The sequence below is a fragment of the Cucumis sativus genome, chromosome 2, assembly GCF_000004075.3.
Source record: "Cucumis sativus cultivar 9930 chromosome 2, Cucumber_9930_V3, whole genome shotgun sequence".
NCBI classification, from domain to species: Eukaryota; Viridiplantae; Streptophyta; class Magnoliopsida; order Cucurbitales; family Cucurbitaceae; genus Cucumis; species Cucumis sativus.
Window position 1 is genome coordinate 17,356,181 of NC_026656.2, and position 14,330 is coordinate 17,370,510.

The following is a 14,330-nucleotide window of genomic DNA, read 5'->3' on the forward strand; positions in this document are numbered from 1 at the left end:
AAAAATGTTAAATTATAAGGGTAGTATCTCAAATCCTCGTCGTCTATGTATTTATTTGTCTTTTAAACTATTTACAAGTGTGTGAGAAATTTTAACAAAAGTTAAAATCACTTTTATCATTTTCAAAATTACGTCAAGACACGTATTAAATAATTGATACTTAATTTTATAATTTCAAATACAATTCTCAGTTCATAAAAAATGATTTTAAACCATTAAAAACGTGTTTAATAATCATTTTAAAAATAACAAAAATACTTTTTAAATATTTTAGAGTCGTTTAAGCAATTGTTTAGTGGGAGTTTGGCCCAATGTCAAAATTGAATCATGAACTATATTATTTGATTGTTTAAAAGAGTGTTAGGATCTCAAATTTCATATACTTGGAGTTCAAATCTCTACTCTTTCCTCTAAAACATTTGATTCTATCTATTATGCATGAATTTTTTTGTGGGAGATATTTTATACGAGGTAAATTTCATATGGGGTTATAATAACACTGTTAAGACAAATTGTAAAATCTAACCTTGAATGATAATTGAATTCGTAGATTGGAGGGATGGATACCCTATAAATCAAATTAAAACAATAAGGTTAATTTTATCCAAAAAAAAAATTAGGCCAAAATGTATAAAGTATATTATAGTTTGATAATATTTTGTGAAATATCCTTCATATCAACGTGACTTATGGACCAACATAGGGAAGTGGGCTTTGTCTTACAAATTCAACTTTGGGCTGGAATGGACGGGGCAATCGAGTCCAAAACGACATCGCACAGTGTCATTTAAACAGCTTTTTCTTTTTGGAAGCACGGAAAATGACAGGGGTAAAAAGGGGAATTCGACACAATGCGCGCGCGCGCTAAAGAACATATCAGAGAAACCAAAGCAATGCCTTACAATTAGGGTTGTTGCTTGGGACTGAAGAAAATGGAGAAACACGGAACCAAGGTTCCGATTTCGATATTGCTCAGAGGATTTGAATCCCCATTGTTCAGCTGCTAGATTTTTTTCTCCGTCATCAACTTCGTTTCGAAGGTACTTTTCCTCTCCTTGCAATCTATAATGTTAGTTTTCTTGTTGCACTATTCCGTCGTTCGCTCTGTGGATAGTACTATAGTTCTTTGTTTGAGCACAATCTTGAGTGATTTTATTTTCATTTAGCATTGTGAATGATCTTTATTTCGATGTAGTCCATTCGAAGTCTTTTTTTGGATTTATCTGGAATTTTACCTTAATTGTTTTTCTTCCTTCGATTTCCAAATCGAGCGCGGTTTTAAGTTGGGGTGTTAAACAAAACCTTGAAGCATGTTTCTCTTTATTACTTATATTGACTGTATTTTAAAGTATATTGAATTGGTTTTTGGCATTTTTAAATTATCCAGCAATGACTATGAGAATCGGTCGTATATTGAAAGGATTTGTATGGAGGCGTTGGTTGGATTTTGGTTTCTTGGTTCAGGAAAGTTTTCCTTGGAAGAGGATGGACTTAACGATACCAAATTTGTCTTTAGAAATGTTTTAAAGCAAATGAATTCATTTTTTCAATTTATCCTATTTTTGTACATAAGAGTTCGAAGGAATGTATTTCCTTATTGGACACCATCCCTAACATCTAATTATGTTACAATAACTGTTTAACTCACTCTTCAAATGATTGAATTATATGTTGTCAAAAATTGGAAACATTTGATGGGTTGATTTTTTAGTTGATTATGTTCACTCCTGTTCAAAGTGCATTTTCTTGAATAGGATAAATCATTTGATAACACTAAAATATTTTAAAATTTGTGGAAAAAGGAGCGACTTTCTATTGAATTATTTTTAACTTATCATATTTAATTTTCTTATTTTAAAGTAGTTTGAAATGCATTTTTGAATAGGATAGATTTGAAGACACCAAAATATTTTGAAATCTTCAAAGGAAGCATACTCTATTTGATTATTTTCAGTTTATCTTATTTTTTAAAATTAGAGTTTAAATAAATGTTTTTTTAGTTAAACACGATCACCAACATTCAATCCTATCACAACAAGTATTTGACTGTTTGATGGTTGGATTATAAGTTGCCAAGGATTGGAAACAATTGATGTGCTAGATTTTTCAGTGTTGATCATACTTATCTCTCTTCGAGATGGATTCTTGAATAAGATAGATTTGAAGACACCTAAAAATTTTGAAATCTTTGAATGAAGTGGACTCATTTAATTATTTTACATTTATCCTATTTCCTAACTTTATATGGCCGCGGAGTTGATATATTCTCGTTCTCTTTTGTTCAAATTAATATTTATTGTTTAGTAGGACAGAATCAGAACTTCATAAGGGATGGTGGCTATTGTAATATAAATACATTTCACTCTTTCATGGTTAGGTTATATAGGTCAAGGAGATGTTTATTGGATTCTGAGCATAGTTGTGTCATTAGTTAAAAATCATTAGTCAATAAGTATATGAAATTTCTCAAAAGAAACCATACTTTAATAGTTTATCTAATTTATAAAGTTAAAATTAATACTTTTAGTTTTCATTATACAAATTTCAAAGATTTAGGGGGTAAATTGATATTTTATTTTATACGAAAAAACAAAATTGAAGTTTTGAAATTGGCATAAATTTGAAAGTTGACTAAACTGCTTATGCCTATTAATTTAACCTATTATCTATCTATATATATATGAATAAACTAATGACAACCTGTGGTCCTCTAAATATTTTTGTGACAAAAAAGAAACCTCTACTTTTATTTCATCTTTTCATTATATCTAACCTATTATATTTTTTATAAAGTAATTATTATTATTCTTATTATTATTTAATCATACATCAAAGGGCTTTATCTCAAACTTTATATATAATATATTTTTAATCCTATAAAAATATTTTTATTTTCAATACCATTACGATAAAACCGACCCCTAAAGGACCACTTTCAAAAATAATATTATTTTCCCAACTTATAATATATGGAAAATGAGATGTCGATTTACAATATTAAAACAAGAGGCTCTATTATGCTACGTCATAGCGTATCGTGGTGACAAATTTAGATTTTCTATAAAATCAATGCTTTTGTACCTATATATATATTGGTTAATATGAAACCTATTTCTCATAATTAATTAATTAATTATCATAAATTTCCATCTCCCAACAAAAGTTGAGATTTAATTATTTGCAAATTGGAGAACAACATTTAATGTGATCAAGGTTCCATCGTCCATGGACCACTATTTCTCTATTTCTTACTTAGAAAATCAATTCTTCGTAAGCTAATAATTGTACGGTTTTTACATTCTTTATTATTGCTTAATTAACTCTTCGATAGCTTGTTTTTAACTTACATTTCCTATATTTTAATCTGTCCCTCTATTAAGAAAATCATATTAGGGTTGACCCTATTTTTACATGTATACTCCGTATTCTTTGCATGCATATTTGGACATATTACTCAATCACCTCTTTCTTTTTACATATACATGAAAGAAAACTATTCGATTTTACCACATATAAACGCCATTATGTCTCATATTTAATGTTATTTTATTTCTAATTAATATTGCATAATCAAATAATTAGCTTAACAAAATGATAATTTCTTTAAAGCAAAATGTTTGTATGGTGGAGTGGAAGGTCACAAAGTTACACAATTATTATTTTCTTAGATACTCAAACTCACCGACTCATTTTCATTTAATATCATCATGTATGAATATCATACACATGCATCATATTAATATTTCTATCAACTCTTTCTGCTATTAGTTGTAATGTCAAATCATAAGCATAAAATATTGCTAATACTAATTAACATATATATTATCATTTTTATTGTCTTTCTCTCAGTACCTTTTTCTCAGTATAATCTATTAACTTTTGACCTTTAGTAAAATAAATTTGTATTTTGCATTTTTTTTTGTCAACTTTACCGTGAATGAACATAGTGATCTTGAAGGTTTTCTCCAACCACTCTCTTGACCAATACCATTTCCATCTTTCAAAAATCAACTTTTCATACTCAACAAGAGGGATACTACAGTTGTGATAGCGTGAACAACTTTATTCTCTTTCCGAATGATCAAACAAAAACTCTCTCGAATTAACACTTCAAAAACTAGAAGATTTATGTTCAGATCTATTCAATAATAGACATATAATACTTTACCTATTAGTTACCTCAAATTAACATATCGAAAACAATCTTATTTCATTAAAACAATTGGTCCTCCAACACACAAAACAAATTCAACCACCAAACTATCCAAAACCAATTGAAAGACAATAACCAAACACCAACATTTATTGACAACTGGTTTTTCTTAGAGATTTGATCTCTATAATTTAGAAGAAAAAAATTAAAACTTTAACACAGATAATTTATAATTACAATTTAATCATTTTGGTTCCACGTATAAAATCTTCTCAAATAGTTCTTATTGATGGAGATTTTAGCCAACCTTTGTTCAAATCACATCGACCAAATTTAGAATTTAACCTACAATCAATGGACACTTGGGTTCAAAGAAGCAAAAGCAAGAAGCTCCTCATTGTCCTGAAAGGCAGCCATTTCCCCGTCCTGTAAACTGACCAAAGCTTCAATTCCGCGGCCATTTTTGGCGTCCAACATCATTACAGTGTTCTTCATCTTAAACGCCGGCATAGTAATCCAATCCGCCGCTCCCCACCCAAAATCCACTTCATAAATTGGAAAATTGCAACCACTACTACATCTATAAACCAATTGATTATTCCCATTTTTGCTCAAAATTTCTCTCGATTCGTTTAATCGTTTTTTTATCAATTCAAGCCACTCCTTTGTTCTGTATTTTTTCGCATATTTTTCACAAAACTCTCCCATTTCTTTTCTCATTGTGCCCACCAGCTCGTGCAGCTCTACTACTTCTCTTTCTCCGTCCACACCCACCGGAAAGAACGACACTAAACTTCCGACTAAAGTATCCGGCAGCGGTGGCGCCACTCTTTTACGTAAATTTAGTGTTTGTAACAATAGTGTGGCTGGGTGGTTTTGGGAATTATTATTAGTTCTGGATGCTGAAATGATGGCTTTGTATATTAATGCTGACACAACTTCAACCCGAGATGGATTCTGTACCTTCTCTGAAATCCTGTTTTTGAGAGATTCTATCTTTGAGCCTTCGAACACGAACCTGTTTGATTAAGAATAATACAAACCCATGATTATGCAATTAAATTTAGGTTTAATTTTAAATTTAGCCAATTCCTCTGGTAGTTTAAGTGAAGTATATACCTTTTGCACGTGAAGTTTCCTTCTTCAATCACGGCGCCGGACATGGCGGGTAAGTCGCCGTGAGGGAACAAATCCCCGGAGAAAAAAAGCGGGTTTATTATTTCTTCTTCATCACAAAAACCGTTATTTCGTGTAATCACACCCCAATCTTGTATGAACTTCACTAAAGTCGCCAAATCCCCAAGCTTGTGTGACAACAACACTCCAATGCTCAATCCTCCACATTCAAACAACGTTATTTGAACCTTCAACAAACTCCCCATTTTCGAATCTTTCCATTGCAACCCATCAACAAATAGCTTCTCCACGATCTCACTTCGTGGGTTTTCCAAAATCTTCGATACCGTCACTCCCTCCAGCCGAGCCTCCACAAAAGTCACCCCCTCGTCGTTACAATCAATCGAGACTTTGTCTTTGATCCTACCCGCAAGAGGGTAGTACCTGTTAATTAGAATCAATGAATATGGTTCAATAGGTAAGAGGATTTTTTAGTTGAACAATACTTTTCGTATTGGCCGGTTGAATACTAAAATACTTTTAACAGATCTAACAATATTTAAATCGAACTGCACCAAAAGAACTTAATCTAGCTGAGTAAAGACAAATTCAATAGCATATCATCCAACAAACTATACATATATACATCTTTTAAGTAATTAAATACTTTTTCTATCCATCTTTTAACTTTTTTTAGAAACATAATAGAGAAAACACAACAAATTATGAGAGCTATAGATCACAAGAGCAGAACCAAAAGAAAAATCATGGTATTAGGGTAAACACAGTTGTAATATATATATAGTTGTTACCGAGATAGAGTTGTGGAAAGAGATTGTCGAAGCAATTCAACAGTGGTGTGGTCGTAATAAGTACCCGAACTGGGACCATGGTGTGAGAAAAAGAACAGGAGAGGCACAAAAGTATGGGGGGCGAGCTGATCGAAGAGGGAGAGGGTATGAATGTTGAGATTGGGAGGAGTTGGAGAAGAAGGCTTAATGATTTGAGTTGAAACAATTTGAAGGTGTTGTAAGCTCATCATCGCCATTACCCCTTCTTAATTGTTCAGTACACACAGAATCTGTGTTTTCTGTATTTTCATGAATGAAGTTCTATTTCTTCATCTCTTTATAATGTGGATGGGGCGCTGCAAAAGAAATAAAATAGAATGAAGGACGATAGTGATGATATTGCGTTAGAGATGACAAAAGAGAGTGTGTGTGATGTGTAGTGGTGTGTGGGGGACCAAAGATTGGCGCCATGCTATTGCTTAGGCCCTTATGGTGTCTACCTCCCTACTTTCCATTATTTTATTTCTTTTTCATACTTTTCTTTTTTATATCTTAAAATATCTTTTTATTCCTATTTTTTTTATTATTTGTGGACACATTTTTTTAAATAATCAAATAAACTAAATTATTTTGCTATATTTTTTAAATATTTTATTAAATTTATCATTTTTTACATTTTGCCCTAAAATTTAGTTATTTTTGTGAAGGAAATTGTTATTTTATTAGGTGGGAAATTACGGAAAGAGGCTTAAAGCGGAGAGGAATAAGAAAACTTAAGGGAAGGGGTAAAGGCAAAAAAAAGTGAACCTGACGTGAATCGAACACGCAACCTTCTGATCTGGAGTCAGACGCGCTACCATTGCGCCACAGATCCTTTCATGCATATAAAGGTATTAAATTAATAATAACTAATTATATACAATTTAATCTTTCAAACTTTGAGCTTAATTTTAGAAATATTTCTAAAAGGTAGATAAAAGTAAAAACTAATTTTTGAAAACTGTTTTCTTTTTACTCTTAAAAACTTGGTTTTTGAAATTAATTTTATACGTTTCTTCTCTTCCTCTCTTCTTCACCTTCACTTATTTTTGTTTGACTTTGATTTAGAAAATATCAGGTATGTGGTTAGTTTTGATATAGTAAATCTTTATAATTATTTGTTGATTGTAGCGATTAATTTAAAAAGGTAAAACATACCCAACTTTAATTAGGAGAAGATACAAGAAGTTAATATAGTTTAGTTCATCGATGGCTAATAGAGTTATTATCAGTTAGTATAGAGTTATGCACAAAAGTATCCTTTTTTATATCATGTTGCAGTTGTTGATTGAGTCTTTTCAGTTGAGTGAATTACCTAATATGTTTTATTCAACGTTTAATGTGATGTCTACGTGCTGCAAATGAGTTTTCTCATCACGTGGGGTAGGCCACCCTCGTTCATGGTAATTGGAGTTTGTTTGTTTTCCCCCCTCTAAAGTGGTAGGTGAATATATGTTATTTTGTTGTTGGAAGATTTGTGATTTTGTTTGAAAGAAAAGAAAAAAAAAGTTTGATGTGTTATTTCTCACAAATAAACAAGGATTTTGCTTTCAACAAAATTGTTCCACAAGCTCTAATACAAATCTTATTAAACAAACGAGAAGAGTAGATGAACAAAAATGCTCAATTAATCATATCTTCTCTTTCCCTTTTTTGAATATATGAAAGAGCAAACCTCTAATTTTAAAATAAAATGAACACATGCCAATTATCACAAAGCCAAGTCATTAACTTTAGAATTTAAGGAATTAGCTATGTCATATAGAGTATTTATGAATATGAAAAGTGTAGCTATAAAATCTATCTCCCTAAACAACAATACTTTGTGTTAAATAACTCATATCTTTTTATAGCTCACTCCCGTACATGGATATAAAAGATATTATTTTTTTCAAATAAATAAACAAAGCAGAAAATGTAAAATTTAACCAAGTATTTATTAGCAAAATTAAGAAATTAGAAATTAATCAAATGGGATTAGAGAACAATAGAATCATAGAAGCTCGGGGGCAAAAAGTTAATTAGAAAATAGGAGAAAAAATGAACCTGACGTGAATCGAACACGCAACCTTCTGATCTGGAGTCAGACGCGCTACCATTGCGCCACAGATCCTTATATGCTAACAATCAAAGAATTATATTCATATACATTTATGATGAAAGATGGTTGAAGTCCTTTCATTTGATGTTACTTTGGATTTTCCTAGAAGGATATGAGTTTTTTTTTTTTTTTTTTCTAAAGTGAGTATTATAACAAACAAATACATGTCAATTGGCTGAAGAATAAAGTAATATTGAGTGTGAGAATTCCGATATAATGTTTATGTTGTTGATCATGTATAAAAAAATATGAGTAAAAGATTATTTAGGATTTTTTTTTTTCATTTGAACCCATGCAATTTCAAATGTCCAGATTTAGTTTTTAGTTTGTTGTTAACATTTTGAAAGGAAAAGAAAAGTTAAATATCAAAATTAATTATGAAAATGATTTTAACATAGGAATAAAATAAATAGTAAAAGTGTAGTTTCAGGTAAATAGGATAATGCACACTGTCTAACTAGTATGTATTCTTTGTCATGTCAATCTTTTATCATTTATTATAATGTAAAAGAAAATAGAAAATAGTTTCAAAGTTCAAAAGGTTTTATTTCTTTCTTTTTGTTTTTTGGAAAAGATTGAAAAGTCCTAGTTTTTTGGAAAAGATTGAAAAGTCCTAGAGTAAAGATAACAATGAGAGTATTTTGCATTTTGTAGAAAATTAACCAAATGTTGGGTTTGGTAGGTGACTTTTGGTAGGATGTCCGTTCCTGTTAAGGAAGGAGATATGTAGGAGACTAAGCTGTTCAAAATGACTTTTCTATCTTTTGCTCGCTTCCTTATTTCAGTTAGGTCTTTTATGTTACTGGCCAAAGATAATCCTTGTGAGAAAGCAAGTGGAGCGGACCAGCAGTTGTTACTGTCATCCTAATTCCAAGGCATAACTCAGCTCGAAAAAGATATGGTAATACCAAAGACGACAGTTTATAAACATGGCAAATTGCTTATAAAATGTCTATCGAGACTTCAGAGAAGAGGGGAGATGCAAAGCTCAGTGAGCTTTATAAGACTAACCAGATTAGTTGACTTTATCATCCTAACAGTAATGTTGCTAAGTAAGAGTGTTGTCCTACACAAGTACCAAACTGAAGTTTCCTAGTTCATCGTTATACATAAGAGGGTACCCTCTCAAAAGTCTCAGTATTCGTCTTTTGAATGATATCCTATCAAATTACTATTGCTACTATTGGAAGATCAGCGATCTGATTTATAAGTTTGACATGTAGACATAAACAGATGAGTGATTACTGTATAATGCAATGCTTGTCAAACAGGTATATCTAAAAGCAATATTTTATGTGCAGGCTACCAAAATATCTAGAATAACATATTAGTTCAATAATCTGTAGGGTAAGGACTGGCTACATAAAGGATTTAAGAATAGCACTCAGAAAAAGTTAAGAATATGCATACTGGGACTATGGTTATTTGACAGAAAAGAACCCCACAAGATATTATCATATAGCAGGTAACAAATCAACGGTCCATGGAAATTTGACCTAAACTATATGCTACTACAGCATACTACACCCCCCAATCAACAAGGTCGAGTAAATGGAAGTAAATATGTCTTACTCTCACACTAAACCGATGCTGTCCGAGTAGGTAATTTATGAGAAACAAGCACGGCTTCGTTACTTGCAGCTTTCTTTGCAGCAAGCTCTTCTAAACGATTCCATGTAGCCTCACGTCTTGCTTTCAGCTCATTTTCTTTCAATTCGTCCTCCTGAAACTTGACTAAGCATTCTTTGAGCAGATCGGGATCAAGATCATAGAATATTTTTCGAACGTTCAAAGTCAAGCTATGGACAGCCTGGTTCCAATGACTCCTGGCATTCTTTTCCAGAGCTGGAAAGATTATGGGCAGTATGACCTTGCGATTTTCTTTTATCAAGTTTTCAATGTGGTCATTATTCCACAAGAACAATGCCCTTTCTGCTACCTAGGAAATCAAAATGCAGCATCAGGTTAGGTTTCGAAAACAAGTGCAAGTAACACTACTAGGTAACATCTCTAAATCAAATATTTCATTCCCCTCCACGAGCCAAATACTTGGGAGTTCTAATGCTACTACTCCCTAGAGTGAGTTATAACTTTCTAGAGGGAAAAAACTATTAAACCATTAGGAATAATACAAAAATTTGAAAAGAGATGATCTTCCCTCATTAGTATTACCTAATTTATAATCTTCAAGCATTCAAACACAAGCTTACACATATAATCTCAAATTTTCACTTGCCTAGTCTGCCTAGAACTATTGACAGTCAAACCTAAATGGAAAACAAAAGGTAACACCATAGCTTATGACCGCCCAACAACCAAACAAAAACTTTTCAAACTATCCACAGGTGAGTCCAAGCAATTGTGAAAAACAATTAATACCTGAAAATGTGAACTATTTAGGCACCGGGCAATCTGGCGAAACAGGGGTACCATGCAGCGCTGGAACTCTGGAAGTTGAGTTGCTTCTAGTACTTCTTCCAACTCACTAAGAAACATTACTTCTTTCGAACTATTTGTAACCGGCCAATACTTCAATAAACCTCTTATGACTGTATCAGCAAGCTTGCAATCTTTCTCGACAAATTGCGTGATGCAGTATGATAACTGCTGGTGGTACATAGCTAGGCATTTTGGTTTATGCAAAGGGATCAGTGCACGCACAAGGAATAACTTGTGCTCTTCTTTCAGAGGGAGAGCAAACCCATTGATGATACTTCCCAAAATTTCTAAAAGTTCAGCAATCCCATTATGCTTTTCAGTCTCAAATATAAATCGATAAAATATGTTATTTATAGCTTTTCTAATGAATGGCCGATGTACCATAAATTTCCCATAGATACGGTGCAGAATTGTTTTCAAGTATTCTCTTTCTCTAGGATCTTCAGAGTCGAACAAATCCAGCAGTTTCAGAATGAAGGAATGATCAATATATCTTTTAGCCAATTTTGCATCCATCTCAGGCGAGGCCACAAATCTGAGAAAGAATTCGTACACAATTTGCAAATGAGGCCATGCGGGATCCATTGAAGGCTCCTCCTCTTCCAAATCAAAACCTTCCACAATTTTGTTCTCACGTGGTTGAGGACTCATTGTTCTAAATAAATTTATGGAGACCATTTTTATAACTTCCTGAATAACAGTCTCAGTAAATTTACTATTAACAGAAGTTACATAATCCACAATCTCCAACAAAGTCTGTCGCTTGATCTCCTTCTCTTTAAGGTGCTTTGTTGGGTCAGTGAAGTCAAACAAAAAGCAGCACAGATTTAGCTTCTTAACAAACAAATTCTGCTTTTCAGAGCTTGGAACTTCCCTAAACCCAGGCAATGGTTCATATGAAGACGTGGGAATTCCATTCAGTTTCGCGTTCCCACCTTTATTAGCCTTGGTGCCATGATTTTGACCCACATCTTGAACAGAGTTGGTCGCCGCAAATGACGAAACCAAATTTGCCGACTTGCCAGAAGCTAAATCATTACCTCTCGAACTGGCAGAAGCATAAGCAGTTGATGGTGCCATATGGCTTCCACCATGTTCCCTACTCTCCCCACCCTTCGATGATTTCCGGGGAAGCTTACTAAATATCTGCTTGATCATAATTCATATAAAACCGATAAAGTAACACTCCCAAATTGGTAAAACACCCTTTTCCTTAGCCTCCAGAAACCTGTTGAAAGCTACCAGCTACACTACAAATCCATCAGCTCAGTAAAAACTCCATTTTTCCTCGAGGAGGTAGCAGCCAGCAATCATAGCAGACACTTTACTAGCATCAACTCAAATGAACAAAGCAAACCAAAGCTACCCTTTTCATCCAAAAAGTAAGCAGATTCACTCCTAGAACAGATCAGACAAAATCGCTGTCTTGAACCCATAACCGAAATCGAACATATCACCCGCTATTCCAGAAAACCTAGCTAGAATCGTATTCAAACACCCAGACGACTGAAACACTCAATACCAAAGATCTGAAATCCCACTCCAAGTTCGATTCTAAGAACTTCCCAGATACAAAAATAGAGAATTAAGTAAGAATCAACAGATATTCCGTCCGAATTCTTCGACCCACCCAAATCAGTCTTAGGGTTCAATTTCAAATTGGGAAAAGAAGAACAGAAAAAGAAAACAAAAAAAGAAGAGTGAAGGATTTGAATGTGGAAGAGAAACCAAAGAACACATGCGATAATACAGAAACAGAGAGTCCGAGAATCCAAAAAAAAAAAGAAAGAAGGATTTTGAAGGGGAAAAATTGGCTTTCGTATTACTTACAGAGAGAGAGAGATTACTCGGTCTCTGCTTTGCTTTTTCTCCTTTGTGGCTTCCCCTCTGTTGACTCATATTTCGAATCAATAAATAAACCCTTTTTATTTGTTTATTATTATTATTATTATTTTCATTTCAAGTTGGTGATGCCCAATGCCAATCCTTCCTATTAAATCAAATTAACACTTTCCTGTATATTCCCTTTATATGTTTTTGCTTTTTTTCTAATTTTATTACCAAATATTGATTTTTCATAACTCAGAGATGCCTCAATTTTACCAAACTGTGGATTTGAAGTATTGATGTTTATCAATATTTCATATTTCAAAATACATATATAAACAAATAATTAAAAATATATATAGAAATATTTTGTGTTTTTTAAAATCGTTAGAATATCTATTGTTTCTATTTACGGATTTTCTTTTATTCCTCGTATTATATAAAGAAAAGTAACGAAAATATAGAAAAAGTGAAAAACATCATATTTAGATGGAGATTTAATTCTATTTTGATTTTAAAACTTTTGAATTTTCTATTTTCATTATGAAATTTGTTGTTTTAAGTTTTGATTTCAACAAATTAACAACATACTTATTTGTTAACATGAGCATGATGATTCCAAGCATTTAGTAGTTTGATGTTAAATGAATTGAGTTTAATTGTTAATGTAATTTGATGTTCTGAAATGTCAAAATTGAAATATTTAATTGTTTGAAAGATTACTTGAAAATGATAATTAAGATGGCCAAGTAAAACGTTGAAAATCAAGGATAGATCGTTAATTCATATGACATTGTTGGCAGCCAGTTTTATTATTATTTTTTTTTTATACACAATTCCTTATTTATTTATTAATTTCTTACACTTTTCCTGCAAAAATCAAACGGATTAAATTCCAACTTGTAATTATAAAATGCATTAATTAACATACGTGTTGATTAGTTAGAGGGTTTGAATTCTTATCAAATTCAACCCACCGAAGAAGATTGGACTTTGTTTATTCAATTTATTTGGACTATTCAACAATAAACATACAAAATTTGTTTAATAAAAGTTAAATATGCCCATCATAGCTTAAATGATCGGTTGATATATGAAATGAAATTGTTCTATATATAAACTTGGTTTTAGAACAATATTAGTTGATGTTAAGATTGAATTAAACAGTAATATATTGATGGAAAATGATACTGATATCTCATTTGAGCTTCTTCTTCTTCTTCTTCTTTTTTTTTTTTTTTGTTGACGTTTTCATTTGAGTTTCAATATGACATGAGCAAATAATTAATGGATATGGACCATTTGTAATTTTTGAAACATAAAAGGGTTAAAGTAGAAAAGGGGAAATTAAAAGGAAAAAAATAACATAAAACTGAAGATGGCTCAGTGAGTTGATGTGAAGTTTACTTGCAAGTTGCTAATGAAATAAATTGGTGGGGTTTCATTTTTGTCATGAACAATTTGGTGACTAGAGATAATATATTTTTTGGTTAAGTATAAATTGACCAACCCTGTGATTTGCCGGCAAAAACTACCCAGCTCGAGTACGGTAGGGGCGGTGAAATGCGTAGAGATCGGAAAGAACACGATATTTTTTATATATATATTTTATTTTGGGAAATTTACAAACGTGAAGAAAAAGAGCATACTTTATTGTACTTGTACTTCTCAAATTTTTGTGATTTTTATGCCTCGACCTTAATAATATGGCATAAAAATGATCTTGAAGTAATGGCAGAGAAAACGTGGCAATTAATATTGAGAAAATAAATACAAGCTAACTCGACCTGTGTTTTGTGTTGCCGTGAAAGTTGAAACTAAATTGGCATTGTGCACTTTTGCAAACTTTTTCAACTTAAGGCTT

At 32.1% G+C, this 14,330-nt stretch overlaps 2 protein-coding genes, 1 long non-coding RNA gene and 2 other non-coding genes across 5 annotated transcripts; 1 reads left to right on the forward strand and 4 right to left on the reverse strand.

The window, feature by feature from the left end:
• The first annotated feature begins 888 nt into the window (after positions 1–888).
• LOC105434634 lies at positions 889–9,483 on the forward strand. The gene is made up of 3 exons (XR_004214453.1): positions 889–1,040; positions 6,768–6,950; positions 8,986–9,483. It is a non-coding gene; the product is annotated as an uncharacterized LOC105434634 (long non-coding RNA).
• Positions 4,186–6,425, reverse strand: LOC101206382 (stemmadenine O-acetyltransferase). The gene is made up of 3 exons (XM_004142999.3): positions 6,082–6,425; positions 5,273–5,713; positions 4,186–5,171 (listed from the first exon to the last, which is right to left on the reverse strand). The coding sequence occupies exons 1-3, from the start codon at positions 6,315–6,317 to the stop codon at positions 4,505–4,507; spliced, it is 1,344 nt and encodes a 447-aa protein (XP_004143047.1). The 5' UTR covers positions 6,318–6,425; the 3' UTR covers positions 4,186–4,504.
• TRNAW-CCA lies at positions 6,863–6,934 on the reverse strand. Its single transcript has one exon. It is a non-coding gene; the product is annotated as a tRNA-Trp (tRNA).
• Positions 8,141–8,212, reverse strand: TRNAW-CCA. The gene has a single exon. It is a non-coding gene; the product is annotated as a tRNA-Trp (tRNA).
• A 28-nt stretch (positions 9,484–9,511) lies between the features above and the next one.
• On the reverse strand, positions 9,512–12,537 carry LOC101203485 (serine/threonine protein phosphatase 2A 57 kDa regulatory subunit B' theta isoform). Its single transcript, XM_004142902.3, has 2 exons — positions 10,580–12,537; positions 9,512–10,139 (listed from the first exon to the last, which is right to left on the reverse strand). The coding sequence occupies exons 1-2, from the start codon at positions 11,795–11,797 to the stop codon at positions 9,780–9,782; spliced, it is 1,578 nt and encodes a 525-aa protein (XP_004142950.1). The 5' UTR covers positions 11,798–12,537; the 3' UTR covers positions 9,512–9,779.
• Positions 12,538–14,330: the final 1,793 nt, after the last annotated feature.

Coding starts and splice junctions, on each gene's coding strand:
- LOC101203485 (XM_004142902.3), bottom strand. CDS start 11,797: ATGATCAAGCAGATATTTAGTAAGCTTCCCCGGAAATCATCGAAGGGT. Junction 10,140..10,579: donor TAAATAGTTCACATTTTCAG/GTATTAATTGTT, acceptor TTGATTTCCTAG/GTAGCAGAAAGGGCATTGTT.
- LOC101206382 (XM_004142999.3), bottom strand. CDS start 6,317: ATGGCGATGATGAGCTTACAACACCTTCAAATTGTTTCAACTCAAATC. Junction 5,714..6,081: donor CTTTCCACAACTCTATCTCG/GTAACAACTATA, acceptor TCTAATTAACAG/GTACTACCCTCTTGCGGGTA. Junction 5,172..5,272: donor GGAAACTTCACGTGCAAAAG/GTATATACTTCA, acceptor TTAATCAAACAG/GTTCGTGTTCGAAGGCTCAA.